Below are 19,007 nucleotides of genomic sequence, written 5' to 3' on the forward strand. Positions count from 1 at the left end.
ATGAAAAGAATATTCATCTCAAAGAGAAAGCTGATGGGAACCTTAATCCCATCCTTTCCAGCAATCTACAGCCAGGAATACAATTCACTCCCAAGAGTTCACACACTGTTGCCAAAAGAGGACAATGTTTCTACTTCAGTATCTCCCAGGAAGAGTTGGAGAATCATGTGAAGAATCCCAAAAGAGCCATGAAAAACAACTTGTAGAAGGCAGCACTACTTCTCACACTGCTACTGTAGAATATTAATGAATCAACTCTAGTCTGCATATATAACATTGTGAAGCTTGTTTCTCTCCAAATAACCCTTTCAACTTAATTCAACTTAATTCAACTTACCAGTACGTAAAAGAGGATTACTTAAGGTGTAAGTTCATCATCAAGATGATGATTCTCTTCCCATTCCCTCAGCTAAAAAGCCAGTAATAGTTTTCTGAAACACTACTTAGGCTAAAACAGTGATGCTGTGATCTTACTGTCTTCACTACAGTTTCACAGAAGAGTTAAAGGGACCACTAGAGGTCATCTGGTTCAAGCCCCTGCTCAAGCAGGTCCGCCTAAAGCCAGCTGTCCATGTCCAGATGGTTTTGGTAACTATCTCCAGAGGTGATGGATATGCCATCACCCATCTGGATAACCTATGCCAGTGTTCAGTCACCAATGCCATGGGAAAAAATAAATTTCCTTACGCTCAGTCTGGAACCCTTGGGTTGTTGATGTAATCTACCAGAAAAAAGTTCTGTTTCAGCTTTTTTTCACAAGGAAAAATGTTTGTTGCTGTTAGCTTAAAACAGAGCACTACTCGTACAATGCTGAATACTCGAAACTCCCTCAATGTTCAGAATAAGCCCATGCCCTTATTCGTTGAGTTTCAGAATTTAAAAGTGAAACCCAGCATGGATAAAACCTGGATGAGGAGGAACAGCACAGATCATACACAAAAGACATACACACATCCTTTGGCTGCATGCTACTGCATATATAAACCACTTAACACTGTACACAAGAGAAATACATTGATTGTGCATCTGTTGCTTTTCTTTGTAGTTTTAATTCAAACATTCTAAATTGTTAAATATGACCGATCATAATCGGAAGTCATTTATATACTTCGAAAATCCCATTTCTAGAAACAAGCTTTTGGAGAGTCAGAATCATCCTAATTGAATGGAATCTTCTCTTCATAAAGAGACACAGGTTAACCAAGCAAATAAATAAAATAAAATATCTTACTTTTCCACCAATTAAAGGGAGGACATGCATCTTTCCAGTCTGGCTTTCTTTTACTGATGAGACAATTAGGCATGTTCCACAAAGGATAGCTTGGCGTCTTGTCCATCTGTTGACTGGCAAATGTATTTTCCCTTTTCGAACATTGTACATTCCTGAGAGCTGAATCCGTTCGGAGCTGCCAGTGCTGTGGGGCTTTCCTGAAATAGAAACAAAAGCATCCACTTAATCACAGAAAAATCTTTGCCTTTTTCACTCAAGTCATCCTGAGACTTGATCAGCAAATTTTCAAGCTACAAGCTGCAGCACTACAAATATAATACAGCTTCAAAACTATACAAGTAGTTAACTTAATATTAGCTTCAGTACAGTCTTCTTCCATAGGTAGAAGGATATGACAAGTCTGTATCATGAGGAGCAAGTCACATGAAATAATCTGTAATAATCACAGAAGCCCTAATTAATGGTATCAACCTTCTCTACGGAACCTGGAAATCAAATGTTCGTCTGCAACAATAAGTAATTTGTTCCTGTTGAGTTCACATGGCATGTGGTATCTGCAGAAGGGGTGATGTAGTGCATGCTGACCCGTATCTTTGCTTTTCCGTGTTTCTTTCAGCTATCCTTCAGGTCACGGTTCAAACAGCTTCAAAGGCATCCCAAAGAACACAGGTTCTACCTTCCCCAGCCCACAGTGCTCAGTGCAAACCCCATAGCAGAGGCAGCACTCTCAGCCATTACATTAGCAGGTACAACCTGGATGAAATCCCTCAAAGACCCTGCTTTAGTCTGAGCAGAGATTTGGAAAGAGTGAAGTTCTTTTGTATGTAATACAACGAATTCATTATTTTTAGTAATTCAGATTATTAGCATAACAACCAATTAGGCCAATTTTGTTAAATGACTTTAAATGTCTCAGATTCTATTAATCTAATCAATTAATAAGATTCTACTCTACAGAAAACATCATGAACAACGGCAACACAAAGACAAACATCTCTCATGTCTGCTCTTTCAGGATATAAATGGGAGGTACAATTTACTCATTCTAATCTGATTTATCTACACCAAGTTACCCTATCAAACCCTAAAGAGTCCAGCCCAGTCATCCAAATGTATCTAAGTATTTTGCAAACAGAGACAAGAGCTAATCATGTTCAGGTTAAACCAGTCCAAATTTATGTAAGAACACTGGTGTTGGTGAACTTTGGGAGGGAGCTCCCCTGAATAAACAAATCAAAGGGTATGTAAATTCCAAGTAGCTTCCCTATCATGATAAAAGATAAATCACTTGTTTTCCTGTGATAATGCTTACCAGAACTCTTAAATACAAAGAATTAATAGCTTATTAGGACTCCAGAAAAGCAAACAGTTGATTCTAACACCAGTATTTCAGAGCTGTGCCTACTGATCTCCAGCAGTGACAAGTGCTGCACACGATTACTTCAATTCGCTATTTTTCCTGCTTGCATGACAGCTCATTTGTCTCAATGAGTCTGCTCTTGCCTTCAAATTATCTATAGAAAGATAGAAGACACCTACCACATGCCCTACCCACTGCCATTCTCTCACCCCTGCCTAGCTCACACCAATTCTTGTCCTTATCTTTAAAAGCAGTCTTTTTGAATCTTCCTGCCAATTTAATGAGCCAACACTTGGCATAGTTACCCTCCAGCCTTGCTCTGCTCTAATAAACACTAGCATTTAGGCTACCAATGTCTGCCAGTTTGGATCTGAAGGAACATCAATGTTGCTTGAAGCTGAAACACTGAAACTTTAATGCCCACAAGGTATCGGCATCAAATTCAAAAATCAATGCTCCAAGAAAGCAGTAGTTACTCTGCCAAGCAAATTCACATCCAACCACTGAAGTTGTGGATTAACTTTTTGCCCAACAGAAGGAAACGGGACACCCGTTCTATGCAAGGCCTCAAGACAACTGATAGAGAATACAAGTGAGTAACTTAAAGCAACTCAGCCTTAACAAAAGCTGAAATGAACATTATATTTGGAACACGAAACATTTGGTCCTAACTGAGAATAATACTGAGAATAATAACTGAGAATTTACCTAGCCTGTGCAGAATGATGGGCTTCTTGCCACAGAGCATGAAGTAATGGAGTAAAAAGTGCCTGGTAAATACTAATAGCAGAACTGCATGAGGAATAGCTGTCAGGGATGAGTGCAGTTGCACCTCTAAAATTATGTTTTATGATCATCTTCCCAGGTCTATTTTCCAACTGTGTACTCTCTAACTTCCCAGGAAAAGAGGAACATGCTGCTGATAGAATTCCTTAAGATTGCAAGGCATAACCTCAATCTCTCAGGAAGACAAGTTCATTTAGCATTTCAACATAACCAAATGCAACTTCCATGAACATTCAGGAACAACGGACATAATTTGCAGTTAATATGGGCAGACCTGTGTCCTGGAAAACACCAAACCTCAGAAAATTTTCAGGAGTATCATGGATAGTAAAGAGTACGAGCTCTGGCCACAACACTGCAGCCAAGAGGTTTGGTAAGAAATACAGCAGCTTTCTGGAGCAATCAAATAGTACCATCATCCTGCCTAGTCCAGTGGTAAAAAGACTACCACCCCAGGTACTCACTCTTCACAAAGGGTACTGAAAACTTAGTTTTGAGAAAAGTTACGGGGGAAAATAAATTCAGATGCCTGAGAAATCTGCTTTCTAGGACCAGTCTCTCTTGGACTAGGTACATGATGTTAGGCACAGCTGGACCTGTAAAACTACTCAGAAAAAGTAGTTCTTAAAATTTCATGTAAATTCACAGAGTTTGTAAGTCATAAGATACAGTAACAATTAGTATCATTATTAAAGGTTCACTAGAAAAACTAGGCTAGAGCTACCACTAGAAGTATTCCTGCTAGATATGAATTGTATCTTTTCTCAAACTTCACATTTGACTGGAAAATTACGGGAATAAGAACCTTCAGTTATTCCTACAAAAACAAAAAAATAAAATTAAATAACCCCCTTAAACTCAAAGGAACCCTTCAAAGGATTTAAGGTGCTTTTTCCCAGCAAGTACTATCCTTTGCTAAGTGAAAGGCAGAAGGTTCTTGATGAGAACACACAGAAATAAACACTGGACCTATTTCATTAAAGCAAATGGTTCCTCTCTTCCTATTCTTGTCTACTTCACCACATAACCAACCATCTGGTTGGACCAGATGATCTTTCAAGGTTCCTTCCAACCTGAGCTCTTCCATGATTCTGTAACTTGAAAAGCTCATGTTTAATATTGGATCACATGTTGTTGCCTGAGACGCAATCTGCTCACATATTCAGTTTGCTTCCTGCTTAAGTAATAATTGATACTTGATAAAACACTGTGATACTATTATCATGCAAGTGGGGGAAAAAAAATAATCAAAAGCCACTGATTTTGGCTTATATTGATTTTAAGTAGAGGTTAATCAAGGACATACCAACTAGCTGTAGAATTAAATTCCTAGATTCCTAAATCTGCCCAAGTATTTTTTGCAGGTAACTGTGAGCAAAAGCTGTCTGAAAAGCAGCACCCCTGCCTACTGAAAAATAAGCTTGGACAGAATGAGCTTTAAAGAGCTCAGGTATTAGCTGCCAAGAGAGCATAAAAGTAGGAGAAGTTTAAATGACAGTGAGCTCTGCCACAGCAGAAGTGGGATGGGGTTTGAGAAGAGTGTGAAGCGATTTAAGGCTGGCTGTTCCTCACTTCAGACAGGAAAGCAGCAGGTGGCAGAGTCTCCTGCAAGAGGGCACATCCCTGACAGGCTGGGGAGTGGAGGACAAGGGAAAGGGTCAGAAATGCACTTGCCTTTTCTATAAAATCAAATCAAAAGGCAAGTGATCTTTTTTTCTTCCAAGAGTACAGAAAGATGGGGAGCAACTCGGACTACAACAGAATGCCTTTAGGCTACGAATTAAACACCAAAAATTATGGCATAATGACAGCATCACCACCAAAAATCTGTTGGTTTTGAGGTACCTTGTCTCAAACAGTGCCAGTAAAAGCACTGTTTTCAGTAAAAGCATCAGCAGTTCTGAAATTATGTTCCTCAATCTGCCTCACAGACCTCCCATTCAAGATTTAGAAGGCTGCATAAGATTCACATACAGATTATTCTTCAGTTTTAACTAACCTTGAAGGAAATGAATTTTCACAGGGGCTTGTGATAATATACCAAAGCCAACAGTTGTGCCGATAAAATGGTAATGATGATCCTTTGTGACTTCAAACATAAATTTGAATCCTGCCAAAAACTTTAAATATAATTATTGTTGCACTGATCAGAGTGAAAGCAAATAAGCCAGAACATCCAGAAGAATCGCATACCAGAAAATGTTTTTCAAATGCTAAGCCCAACCAAAGCAGTTTGATTATGTTAGCACGAAACCATAAAAAGATTCTTTTTCATTCCTGTCAGGTCTCCAAGACTACAGCAACTCTTAAGCACCCCCACAACAGGACTTTTGTTCTGTGCAACGCATTAGAAGAGATGCCTCAAGGAATTATGAGCAGACCACTCATTTAGCTATCTTGACATTCATGGCTAAATTCCTCTCAGTTGTAACTCCTCCCAGGTCCTAGAGGGAAACTAGCAGTATTCCCAGGGATAAAGAAAAGCAATGGATTTGATTGAAACAGTAGGACTGTCACTGGAACACAGAACCTGCCCTGCTTCATAGGAAGGAGGATGGGACAAGAGTGATCTTTCCATGATGTTAAAGAACTAAGACCTCACCACAAGCAGCCTGAGGAAGCTCCAGGAGCACACTGACATCCTGCCTGGTGCAGAGACTTCAAACCTTATTAAATAAATACCCACAAGCCACTTGCTTTGGATTCTGAAGTAAAGCTCTTTATCCCAGCAATGGAAAGCATATGGAATACATTACCATCAGAAGTTATAAAATACCAGCTCATTATGGGACATAAAAGTACTTGGGGAGGAAAAAAACCTCTCTTCAGCTATACGGCTGATTAAGTTGCAAGTACTTAGTATTCCCCCCTGTTTGAAAAGTACAGCCAATAATGTCTGCCTCTAAAGAGAGACTTAAGACATTACCAAAATAAGAGCAGGGGAAAGTGTTGACATAAGAAACACGTTCACTTCTGTGCAGCAGGTCTTATTTTTATTACTAATATTGGTTTGATGGAATGAAAACTAAAAATTCCTCGTGACCTGCACAGTGCAGGCAGCCCGGCCAGCTGGAGAGACTGCCCGCCCTGAGTCGTCTCGGGTATTTGCCAGTGGTAAGAGAGGCTTAAGTTATTATTCAGCAGGAATAGTGTTGAAGTTTGAGACTTTTCAGAAGTGACTGAATTAACTCTGAGTGCCTAATTTCGGGATGTACTTTTCCTGCTACAGCTGGGCAGCTACAGAGGTCATCATCCTCCTCTGCACAGTGTTGGGCCCCCAGCCGGAGGCCAGCATTGCATCAGCCCCACCACATCAGCTGTTCCTCGCGAGCTGCCCCCAAGCCCTTTCAGACAAAACAGGCTGCTTTAATTTCTTGCTTCTCCTTTTGACTGAGAGGCCTTAGGGACAGCTCATGGTGAGTAGTTCAGCATGGAGAGCAGAAGAATGGCACGTAGGGGCAGAGCTGCGACACAGTGGCTGCCGCTGGAGAGGATATGTAATCAAACCCACCCACGGCTTTCAGCAAGTCATTTCAGAAACAAGATGTTTCACACACTAATATTCTGTGAATATCAATTCTTGCATGCATTGGAGAAAAAGAACACCCAAAAACCACCATTCAGTTTTGAACATTTTGATCTGAATCCACTTGGGAAACGCTGGGCTATTTCCTAGCTGGTCAGGGGGAGCCAGCAGGGTGGGCGGCAGCGCCCGAGCTCCTGCCTGCAGCACCATCCCCACTGCCCCTCTGAACTGAAACCAGAACAACTCATCCCACCTTGCCCGCAAACTTGCAAATCAAAGCTCAGCACTGCTCCTGCCTAAATATAAGTGCAAAGAGGCCTCAATTAGCTCAAAACACTGAAAGCCCTTGAATGTCTTTGCCCACCTTTTGGGAAACTATGCCACAATTGCTGTTGCTGAAACCTTGCTGCCAGATCATTCTGCAGATTTCTACTTTTGCTCAAGCCCTTTCATTAAATACATGTGAAGCTACTGCCTGCAATGTTTCTGAAGCTTTTCAGTCATGTAAGGCTGCTTCCCCTTTCATTCTCGTCAAACTAAGGACAGAGTGATGACTTCAGGCAAGCCCCAGTGCAATGAGATGTATAAAAATAAAGCAGAAAGTTGGATTAAAAAAAAAAAAAAAAAGGAGGTTGACAAAGAAAGCAAAAAAACCCAAGTAAAACCTCAAACTATTGCACTGCTCTCTTTTTTTATTTGAAACTTACAAAGAAAAGCTACATACAGATACATGCTTATTAGAAGTATTTTTTCTTGTCCACACTGTCAAAATTTAGGAACAAAAGCAAAGAATTAGCAGGTTTTATATTTAACTAAGACCAAGAATTCACCTCACAGTCTCTACGAGCAGGCTGCTTTTGCAAAGGTAACAGACCAGGAATATATATCAAAGTTTCACCTGGCAAATCATTCCAAAATCAGCAGTTGAATTTTTGCACTCGAATCTAGTTAGATTCTTTGAAGCTTCCTGCAAGATTTTACACAAGGCTGCAGATTGATTCTGTACTGCTCGGTCAAGGAGGGACTTGGTCACCATTATACTGTTCTTAAGGGTATGTAACTATCAGCATAGTTCCATAGTTTACTCATCATACTCCTCATGTTGCTGCACTCTGTATTGTATGGGTGCTGGGGAAGCCTCTGAAGTAGTTAAGTTTCTTTTAGGTATTAGCAGTTCAAGCTCTACTACTTGAAGGCTGTTACCTTTTCCCCTGAGAAAGAAAAGCAGACTCCAAATGATGGATTTTGAACTGTGTTAAACTCATACTTTTCTTTAAGGAAACGTTCACCGAGACAAAACTGGCAGAGTAGAACACAGACAAGCCTCTAGTCTTTGTGAAACATGTTCCTCCTACTTTACAGGAAGAGCTCCCTTAAATGGAAGCATTACCACTACATGATATGACACAATAAGTCATAGTTAATAGTTTTATAGCTATAATCCTGCCTTCCACTTCAGAGTAAATCACCACTGGAGGAAAGGTTTGTATGTATTTCATAATTCAGAAAATATCCCACTTTCCCCACTGAGACAGAGTTCAGTTTTTGTTCAGTTGATCACTCCCTTTACCTTGTTCTCAACAAGACTTACCATCTTGACAGGGGAGCCCTAAAACCATGGTATCAACACTTCAAAGGATATCATGGGCAAAATGTTACAAAATCTACTTCTCCGAAAAGCTTCTCTATCAAGTATCATGTACATCCATGAAAGACGGCTGTAATTCCTCTAATGTAAAAAACAAAGTATCAAAGTATATAAGCATACATAAGCAAAAGCTTCAGAAGAAAAACCTAACAATGATTCAGCAGCATTCATTGAAGAGTCATTGTTAACCAGCACAACTCCTACACTAGGACGACCTAATAAAGGCAACGGGCTGAAGCAGGATATGTAGCAGTGGACAGGATGCTATTTGCAATTAAAAGCAAGCAAGCACAGTGGAAATTCATCTGGATTACTATGTAGAGACAGCAAACACAAAGCCTTGGAATGCAATTGTTCTGATTGTCACAACTGACCTCCAGATCTAGCCGCTCCAATGTTATTTTGACAGATTTTAAAGTTCAGTTTGTACAAGCAAATGTCCATAAAAACAGACTCACCCCTAGCAAACTGAAAATCCACATGGTCTTAAACTCTTCGTCGCATCTATCCCTACAAACCGCTCCTGCAGCTGAAACACAGGTCCTTCATATTCAAACTCTCAGACCTACGCATTCCCATTCACTTCACTTGTCTGCAGGAAATCCAAGCAAGTCACATGCAGTCAGGGTTGTTTACTTAAGCAAAATAAAGGCACACTTGACGTCCAAACTTCTGCTAGCATTAAAAATACAATGGAGATGCAGGATGAATTCTGTTGTATTGTTGAATTATCTCATTTTCAAGAAAGCTTCTAAAAGGGAGAGATCCACCTGCTTTCCAGTAGCAAAACTCAATACCAACTCCTTTGGGAAAGAACCATATGTCACCTTCCAAGAAGAAATAACTGAAATATCCTGAAAATGTACCATCAAGAAAAAAAAAAAGTCATCTTCCTGCTTTAACAAAGTTGCAAAAAGCTGCAATATTGGTCTAGAGGCTTCCAGGAAGTCTTATCTGAAACAACTTTCCCATCTTGAACTTAGGATTCATTTAAGGAAGCTACTGACTAAGTTCTTCACTGACACAATCTACCAAGTATTTTTGCTCAAAGTAAATTTTAAAAAAGAATTAGTCTTATACTGGGAAGACTGGCGCTAAAATCTGGTCAAACTCCTTACATGTATTTCTTTAAAAGAATATTTTAGTAATACATTTCAAGTTATTCCTTAAGATGGCCTCAAAAAACTCCACTTTGAAGTTTTACAGTTCTATGCATTGATATTAAAGAGGTGAAAATGTAATACATGGGCCCCACATAAAAATACTTAGAAACTCACCAATACTTGCCATGACTTTTATGACAGCATGTACAGCTTCTGTAGGATGGGACCTAACAAATGCTCAAGTTTCTTCCCAATTCAGCCCCTATAAAGAGCTGAACAGCACAGCTGAACAAAATGCTGGAAATGCGCATTTTTTTTGGTGAAGTCATGCAAAAATTGACTTCTGCTTGTTATACTCCCAAAGCACAATAAAGCCACAAGCACAGTAAAATCCCTGGCATTCCAAAGGATACTTATCCTGTCTAAAGCAATTGCTGTACTGGCAAAAGCTCTGAGCTAACCAACTGTTTTAGGCAAAGCTTGAGTCTTGATGGAATTGAAGAGCAAAATTACACTGAAGTTAACAGCAGCTTTCAGGTTTTATCTGTGTTAGATGTTCAACATGAGGCATGGCAATGCAAGCTCAAAATAACCATCTGAACGCACACTCCTCTGAGAAGGAAGAATGACAGCCCCTGGCAGAAGTTCATCTGTATGTCTTAGCAGTACAACAGAAAGATAGAATCCGTGCTCCTTACCAGCAGAAGTTGAGCAAATCCCCACATGCCCTTGCACATACCTGCCTTGCCCCAAGGATGGAAGATGTGGGTAGTCAAACATTTTAAAAAAATGTACAGAGGAACACATGTGCATGCTAGGTCAAGAATTGTTTTGTATGAACTTCTTACATAACACACGTCAACTTTCAACATATTCTAGACTAAAATTCCACCAACTGCAAGATGATTAAGCTATTTTGTGTGTTAAATGTATTCAAGTTCCAAGTAAGTGATTTTTCTCCTTGTTCTTTCATCAGAAGAAACAAGTCAGACATCCTACATAACTAAAAGCATGTAGTAATCTAGAAATCCTGTTAAGGTAAAATATTTTAAGTATAACACTTCCTACCACTGTACCAACATTGTTGCACAGATCAAAATCTAAACTCAAGATTTATCATAGGACCCAACTGATAAGCAGCTTATGTCAAAACAATTCTGTAGAATATCGCAAGGCTATTAGTAGCACACCTCAACTACATCTAGTTTAAAAAAAAAAAAATCACAAATTACTGGGATATGAAATAATATTGAAAAATGTGTAATTTGTCCAGTCAAGTCCCTCCAAGGTTTAGCCCTGCAAAAAGAAGGCCAAGATGCTGGATTTGGAATTTGCAACACCTACAATCAAAAGCCACAATACCTAATAAATAAAAAGAGGAACTAGTAGGTAAAGACTCAGTGGTTGCTTTAAATTGCACAAAGACAGAGAAATACAAAAGCCAGAAGAAACAGCACAAGCAATTAGTCAGACTTATCTGTCATTTAAAATTCAGCTTCATTAATATGAGATTTCCAAGCTACTGCTAGAAAGAATTCTGGCTGACCTTATAATCCAATCTTATTCCATCATATCAGCCAGTGTGTTCACAACTTGCTATGTATGCTTAGTTCATACACATTATGTTTATACCTTGGCTGCTTTTCCCCTGCACTACTCATCAGTATCTGTACCTGCATGTGATTTTATGTAGTATGTTCACACAAACTTTTTATAAGGAGCTAGTCAGAGTAAAACTGGTTTTGGTTCTGACTTCAGTAAGCAGGCGCAGAGTACATATTCAGCTGAGAGCGAGAGCTGCAACAAGCCACAAGGACACTCTCGGTTGCCCCTTTCTCCCACTCCTACAACACTGCGGAGACCGTTCCTAACACCACCCTTAACAGCCCTTTTTCACTTCTCTCTTATCAGCAAGAGCAGCTTCAAAGACTCACACAAGCCTGGATGATTAAAACAGAGACACGATTTGCAGATACCCTTGGAAAGCTTCACTACCTGGATTTCTCCCTGCTTACAGCCATCCACTTTGTTTTCTTGCTAAAGAATGCCAACCCTTTGATTCACACTAACTTGACTTCAATCACTCCTTTTTTTCAAATTTACATGACAAAGGTTGAATTATGCTGATATACATTAAACATGTGTGTCAGCAGCAAAATTCTGTACCTCAGACCACATTCCTGAAGGAAAAAAAAAAAAAAAAAAAACCACCAAGACAGAAGGAAAGCTGATTTTATAAAGTGTGAAGAAGGAAACATTGGGAAGAGATATGCATCATGAAGAAACATGAAAGGGAACATTTTCTCAATGCTTTTCTACACTTGGAAACAGGCATAGAAGATTTATCACATGCCCACAGATATCAGGTTTGACACAGTTTCTTCTCTTTCATACCTCAGAGACTAGAAGTAACTGGATAGCATATGGGAATTGTCTAGGAGTGCACATCATACGGTTTTATTACAAAGGAGAGGAAAAAACCAGAAGAGATTGGCTTTTTCCATTCCCTTTTTAAATTAAATCAACTATCACACATCTGAGTCAACTCCAAACCCATCAGTTTTCAGTCCAAAGCACTCCATGGGTCTGTGAAAGGATAATCACAAGTACTAGCTCATAAGCCTGACTAACTCTTAAAAGTTTCTTCTTTGATGCTAGACATCCCTATAAGAAAAACATAGAAAATTCCCACACCCATAGCAAGAGCAGGAAGAAGCCTGTACAAAGATCCAGTTTTACAAGTACACAGTCTGATTTAGAGCTCCTGAAGCCTCAGGAAGTTATCTAGGAGAAATCAAAACAAGTTCATAAATTTCAGCTTTGACAGGAAAGTGTGTGTGCTAAAAACAACCTCAGGAACTTAAATTCATCAGAGCACCACTTTAACTCTGGTTCATGACAATTTTAGAAAGGGATCCATAAATACCCACCATGAGTACTTTGTACAACACTAGTAGGATCAACTTGAAGCTAGGGTTACTTGTCAAAATTTTCTCCTCTCTCAGTGAACATACCCAGACAAGTCTGAAAAGCCCACCTACATATGGGAGGACCCCATCCTGAAAGTCGAGCATCATCTCTACTGGCATTTAAATCCAAGACCTCTCAATACCACAAGAGCAGCCCAGCTGAACAGCGTTCAGTACAACACACAGCACAAGTAAGTCCATTTAAGTATATTGACTGTGGTCAGACCATAATAGTATTTCATTTTTCTGCCCTAGAAATTAATGCTTTCTCTACCACTGGAAAAAATACTGCGGCTACACAGAGACACAGTAGTTAAACTGTTTACTTTGAAAAAAGCTGAGCAACTGAAACTGTTCTACTCTCCATCCTTAGCCAATGCTAGCATCTAAAAACAAACAAAAAAACCCCAACAAAACCAAAACCATTCCCCTCCAAAGCACATCCTTTGAAAGTTCAGCACATCTTAACCTTATTAAAACTGTATTGAACCCTCCACTCTGTAATCAGGGGGGAAACCTAAAAAAATGCAAGATCTCATTTAAGCAGGCTTTCCATTTTGACTCACCTACTCTCACTGACCAATTGCCTTTAGGGCCTGGCTCCTTAGAGAGGAAGGGATCACATTTATCTTTCTGAAAGCCATTTCACAGGTCACCTCCACGCAGAGGAATGCAAATGGCCAGTACTTTATGGTCACATACCCTAACGGCAGAAAACCACTCCGGTGCTATCTTACCTGAATAGAGGGGAGGAAACAAGAGACAGTGGATCAAAATCCCCTCATTTACTTCACCTTTCCAGAAATCTACTGTATGAGTGGACACAGCCGCTCATCCACAACAAGGATCAGTATTAAAGCTCATTTCTCTATAACACACACGAAACTTTGCTGTGAGAAAAACTACAGGAAAGGTCTGTGATGCTCTCTCATTCACAACCATTTGCAGGATTAAGTTTGAAAAACATTTGGACAGATTTTGAAAAGAATCCTTCCTAAAATACTATCATTTTGACTCCTCTGCCCACTAATCCCTCCTTTGAGGGAGAACTGAGACTCCTGAAGACTTTTTTTCTTTTTTTTTTTTTTACTCTTTCTATTCATGTTCCAAACATCTTCATCTCCACACCTCAGCAAGAAAGGAAAGGAAGAGGTCAAGGAGATATTATACTTGCAGCACTTTAATTTAGAATATCACCAAAAAAAATATTCAGTGAATTTATTAGTAAGAGCAAAACAATAATTAATTTTAATTACAAACTATTTACTTTGCACATGGGAAGTATGTTGGGTACAAAATGCCAAACACTGTCAACCTCCAAAAAAACATAATTCTATTATACTTCAAATCAGTAGAACTCGCATGTTTTGAATTTTTTTTTTACATGGAAGTTTCATAGACAGTATTGCTCCATTAACAGATTTAATGAGATACCCTAATTTATAGGCATTTTAACTAGTAGATGATTTCTAGATAGCTAGACAGATCACGTTTGGCTACATAAGGAAAATGAGACTAAACTGAAACACCATAAAATTATTCAATGCAACATTTTTAATGAAAAATAATCAGATCACAGAATTACAGCATATGCTGAGTTGAAGGAACCCATCAAGAGCCTTAGGTCCCACTCCTGGCCCTGTACAAGGTCACCCTGTTCCTGAGAGCATTGTCCAAATGCTTCTTTGAACGCTGCCAGGCTTGGTGCTCTGGCCACTTCCCTGGGGAGCCTGTTCCAGTGCCCCAATCCCCCAGGGGAAGAACCTTTTCCCAGTATCCAACCCTGCCCTGAGAGAAGGCTTTCCCTGGCCGGAACACTGAGCAGGGAACCTACAGAGCCTCTATCACAGAAGAAGCACCTCCTCAAAACTTGAGGGATCAGCTGCTTGGCAACATAAGAAAAAGGCAGCCAGTCATCAGGATCTGTTTTCAGCTTCAAGGAACATTGACATCTGCAATCTGGTTTTGCTATCAAACCTAGATAAGGAGAAGGCTTGAGAGCACCATGGGAACATCTACAAATGTGTAATGGGAAGTAGGAAGGAGAGGGAGAATTGCCCCTCAAATGCAAGAAAACATTGCCCCTTATTGGTCCAGTTTGTCTTGCTCAACATTTTACTCTAATCTGAGTTTTTGTAGTGACATCCTGCTGATTCTTGAAGCAAATAAGCCAGTGACCCAGAATGTAATTAAGGGAAAATAACTGTACAGTTTACCTCATCCAATTTGCATTTTGTGCATACTAACTCATAGTATGAAAAGCTGTTTAGACATACTTTCTCTCACTGCTCTACTGAACTATTCTCTATTAGAATTGTTAATATAATGTGAGAACTCACTAGGTGAGTTTATAACCACTTGATTCTCGTTTACATTAATCATCTTTTTCCTACAAAAGCATACAGTTGTTTAGACTGTTCACAAGCACAGAGGCTTTGAGCAAACATAGCAACTGTACTCAAACATTTATACAACTTGGCATTTCAGCAATTCTCGGCCAGTTGTTTTACCCTATAATCACTTTCTTTCCATCTCCTTGAAATGCTTTTGCTAATCCTTCGCCTCAGGTTTTGCTGCTTCCAGGGCAGAATTCACCACTGTCTCCACAAGCTGGCTTCAGCAATGGTTCATTGGTGCTCCCCAGCAACGACATGAACAGACCAAAGTCCTGTTTGGAAGGCTTATCCCATAAACTAAGACCACAGCTACTTAACATGGCAGTGATCACTTCCTTGAAGGTACCTTAAATTCATGGTAAAAATTATACAAAGCACATTACTAGACTAATGCTCAACCTGAAACCAAGAGTCACATCAGCCACTGAGGCTTGACAAATTTCCATATTTGAAATAAGCTATGGAAAGCTTGTCCTAATAAACTGTAGAGAAAAGGCCCTCAAATTTGTAGAACACCCCTGGGAATGCTGGCCAGCATATTCTAACATTCAGTAATACACACAGCAAGCCAACCAGAACTTGCTACAGGAACAAAACTGGCTGCTCTTCTTTAAGAAATAGGCTTTGCTTGAATTTGAACTTGGAGAATTCAGCTCCAAGGATGCAATGATTTAGCAGCTGTCACAGAGGTCTTGTCTTACTGAACCATGAAGTACAGTCTGAGAACTTCACATAGTTTCAAAATCCTTTGGAACTTTGGAGTATCTTCGGAAAATAAAGTCAGAAATCCACCAGAACCTAATCACTATAGGAAACATAACTTTTAAACAACTTAGCTTTTTAACTGAGAAACTTTTTTTTTTCAAACTCCAATTTGTAAGAGATACTGGTCTTAACAGCTCTAATTAGAAATAGTAAAAAAAAAAAAAAAAAAAAAAAAAACCAAGACACAAACCTTAGTAAATTTTTAAAAAACTTGCTAATTTTAAACTAAGAACATAAATCGCCTCTGAAGAAGACTGTACTGGTGTACTTGATTTGGGTTTTTGTGTTTGGTGGTTTGTTTTTTGGGGTTTTTTTTGGTACTAGAAGCAGTTAATTCATATTAAACACAAAGATGATATTTTCCAAGACATTTAAAGCTAATGCAAAAAAGACATTCTGAATCCAGATACGGTATTAAGTTGTCACCACACAGAATCCAATGCATGCGAAGAAAATTCTCATTTTCCCTCAGTAAAGCTTGTTTGTAGAGAATGTAGAAATTATCTGAGAGCAGAGGGCTAGGCCTCAGGATATGGCACTGAACCCCAAACTTCTATCTCTGCTTTTCTTGACTTCTAAATGTTATGCATTGTTTACCATTTCAGGGGAGGGGGGAAGAGAAAAAGGAAAGAAAGCACAAGCACAAAATTACTTGTAAATCTTCCTATGCAAGCTGCAAGCTGAGCAGCTGTGTTCATCTAACACTCATTAGGGGGGGAAAATTGTTTTGGAACAAAATAAATACAATCCAATACTTGAAGTTAGGTTTCAAAATCTATTGGCAAACTTCACAGTCCTAACTAGGTACTGTCACAATGATAACCTCAGTATAACAGCTCAGGACTACATCCACATTTCTTGGAAATAGCTGCAACAGTGAGTTTCCCTGCTACTAAATATAATCTTCCCAGAGATGCATCAGACAGGTTCCTAACTCTCCTGTAAAGGAAACCTGCTATAAGGTAAAAACGTGACAGCAGCAGTTTTAGAGAGGGATCTGGCCAAAAGGTCACTATAATGAAAAAAGTACATTCAAGAAATCTGTCTTTTCAAAGCATGGGACTCTTTATCAAGTCACCTTCAGCTTCATCTACACAACCCAAATAAAAAAAATTCTGGTTGAATAAGGCCATTATTTGGTCTATTCTTCTAAATTTCTCCTTAAGATAAATGACAGCAATGCTCCAAGGCAAGGCTAAGTTTATTATTTAATGAAAACAAAAGAGGAACAGAACACATTTAAGACACATTTCTCTGATGTATATTACTGAAAGACAAAAGATACTGTTAAGCACAAGACTTATCTAGCATGGCATAGACAGCTTCTTCCTGCAGATGTACCTCTGACAAAAACAAAACATACCAGGCTGGAAAACAGGGGATGCTGCAAGTTCCAAGGCTGCTGCACACTTTTCACCTATCCAAAACGTCTCTCTGGTATATTGTCTTGTTGAAAGGTTTAAAAACCCTACCCAGCTTCGACAGAAGCATAAAGCCACAATACCACTAATTCACAGAAGACAACTTCAATTTATTAAAATTACATAGCTACAACCAACTCACATACTTATATAAGTTGAGTTGCTGTCTCCTCTCCTTGAGAGCTAGCCAGCACTGCAGGGTAGCAGACCAGAAGTAACATTTTAAAGAGGACAAGCCAACAGCATTATACCAATCTGTAGAAAAAAGTACATGCAGTCTTTATCATCAGAGATTTAATCTTCTGGTACTGTTCCCTCTAGTGCAGCACATAATATGTAAGCACAGAGTCAGAAACGTTAAAGAAACCCATGAGTCTACCAAACACAAAAATACTCTGTGACTAGATCTCTTGACCTGGAACTAATGCAGATTTGTCTAGATTCTGTAAAAATCCCAATACACTGAAACTTAGTGGGTTTTTTGTTATCAATTCCCTAGTTTAGGAGTAAATTACAAAATACTTAAACTATGTTCAAGCAAAAGGTGTGAACTTTCTATGGACAGCCACTAGCAGTTTTAGCTACCCCTCAATGGACATCCTACATCACTATGCATCCCTAGTCCCATTCTCTTCTCTCTTCTGTATCCAGAGATAATGATCCAAATAACATTTTGCAGTCTGCTATTATAATGCAGTTCAGCTGATTTTTTCTGTCTTTTTATTAATGCATTACCCCAAGACTTGTCATCCCGCTGCTCTGAAACAAAAATAGTACACTTCTAAAGAGAACCGAGCCACTTGTTCTTATAAAAAGATTATCATGCCAGTACAAAGGTTGTTGTTTCTAACCGAGTTACTCAAGCATCCTGCAATAAGCCATTCAGAAGTTCATCGTTACTTGTCCAAACAGATTAGTCATATTAGTGCTGAAGCAATGGCATTATGTAAAAGACTGCTTCTCTCTGATCTGCTTCATTAGCTCCAAATCATATTTACAAAATGCAGCATGCTACTTCAGCATGTCCGTGGCAATCAGCAGTTAAAACACTTTATTTTACCATCACCCATGATTTATGAACACATGGGTGGCCAAAGTATAGCCCACGGGTGCTGGGCTCTCACAACTGCCTGGTCGCTTAGAGCACAAAAGGTAGAGCCCATGGAGAGCAGGAGCTGTAGCTCTCATCACTTGATCTAGTTTTAGTGGGTTTGTGCAGAGGGGTAGCCCACAGACAGACAAAGGCGGCAACAATGGGCTGTTCCATTCTCAAGAACTTGTGCACATTTCTATCTGCTGATGAAACTGAGCCGTTCTCCAATGGACAGAACTTAGATATTTATTCAACTTGACAGAAACAAGCTATTTAACAATGGGAGGAGAGCAGAGATGAAATAATGAGACTAGGATGTTATGAAGTGGAGAAGAGGTAGAATAAATACTGACATATCCCATTGTAATTCTCAAGCTGACATTATTGAGTTGGCTTTGGAAACTAGGACAAGTGATCTGAATCATGACAAAAAGGCTTTCAAATATACACTGTCTGCTCTTTGTTTGGATTTGAAGAAAGCAAGCAGCTTGCCTGAACTGGTGGGTACATTCTCAGAGCTCTTCTCTTTGAGAGTCATTTTCAATTTACCTACTAAAGATGGAAAGTTTTCCACAGAAAACAATCAAGCAAGTTAGCCTTTGGATTTGTCTGCTGTGAGAAACCACATAGGTTATGGATGTGCAGTCAGCAAGATGCAATATACAGGCCAGACAGAATTTACTGGGAAAAAAAATGCATTATTGTTTAT

General features: G+C 39.3%; 1 protein-coding gene across 1 annotated transcript in view; it reads right to left on the reverse strand.

The window, feature by feature from the left end:
• Positions 1 to 19,007, reverse strand: part of PHLPP1 (PH domain and leucine rich repeat protein phosphatase 1) — a 135,915-nt gene that overhangs the window by 61,613 nt on the left and 55,295 nt on the right. Inside the window, exon 2 of the mRNA XM_066326033.1 lies at positions 1,232 to 1,428. Within this exon, the coding sequence (XP_066182130.1) occupies positions 1,232 to 1,428 (197 nt within the window). The remainder of the gene's footprint in view (positions 1 to 1,231; positions 1,429 to 19,007) is intronic.

This window comes from Sylvia atricapilla, chromosome 1 (assembly GCF_009819655.1).
Source record: "Sylvia atricapilla isolate bSylAtr1 chromosome 1, bSylAtr1.pri, whole genome shotgun sequence".
Taxonomy (NCBI): Eukaryota; Metazoa; Chordata; class Aves; order Passeriformes; family Sylviidae; genus Sylvia; species Sylvia atricapilla.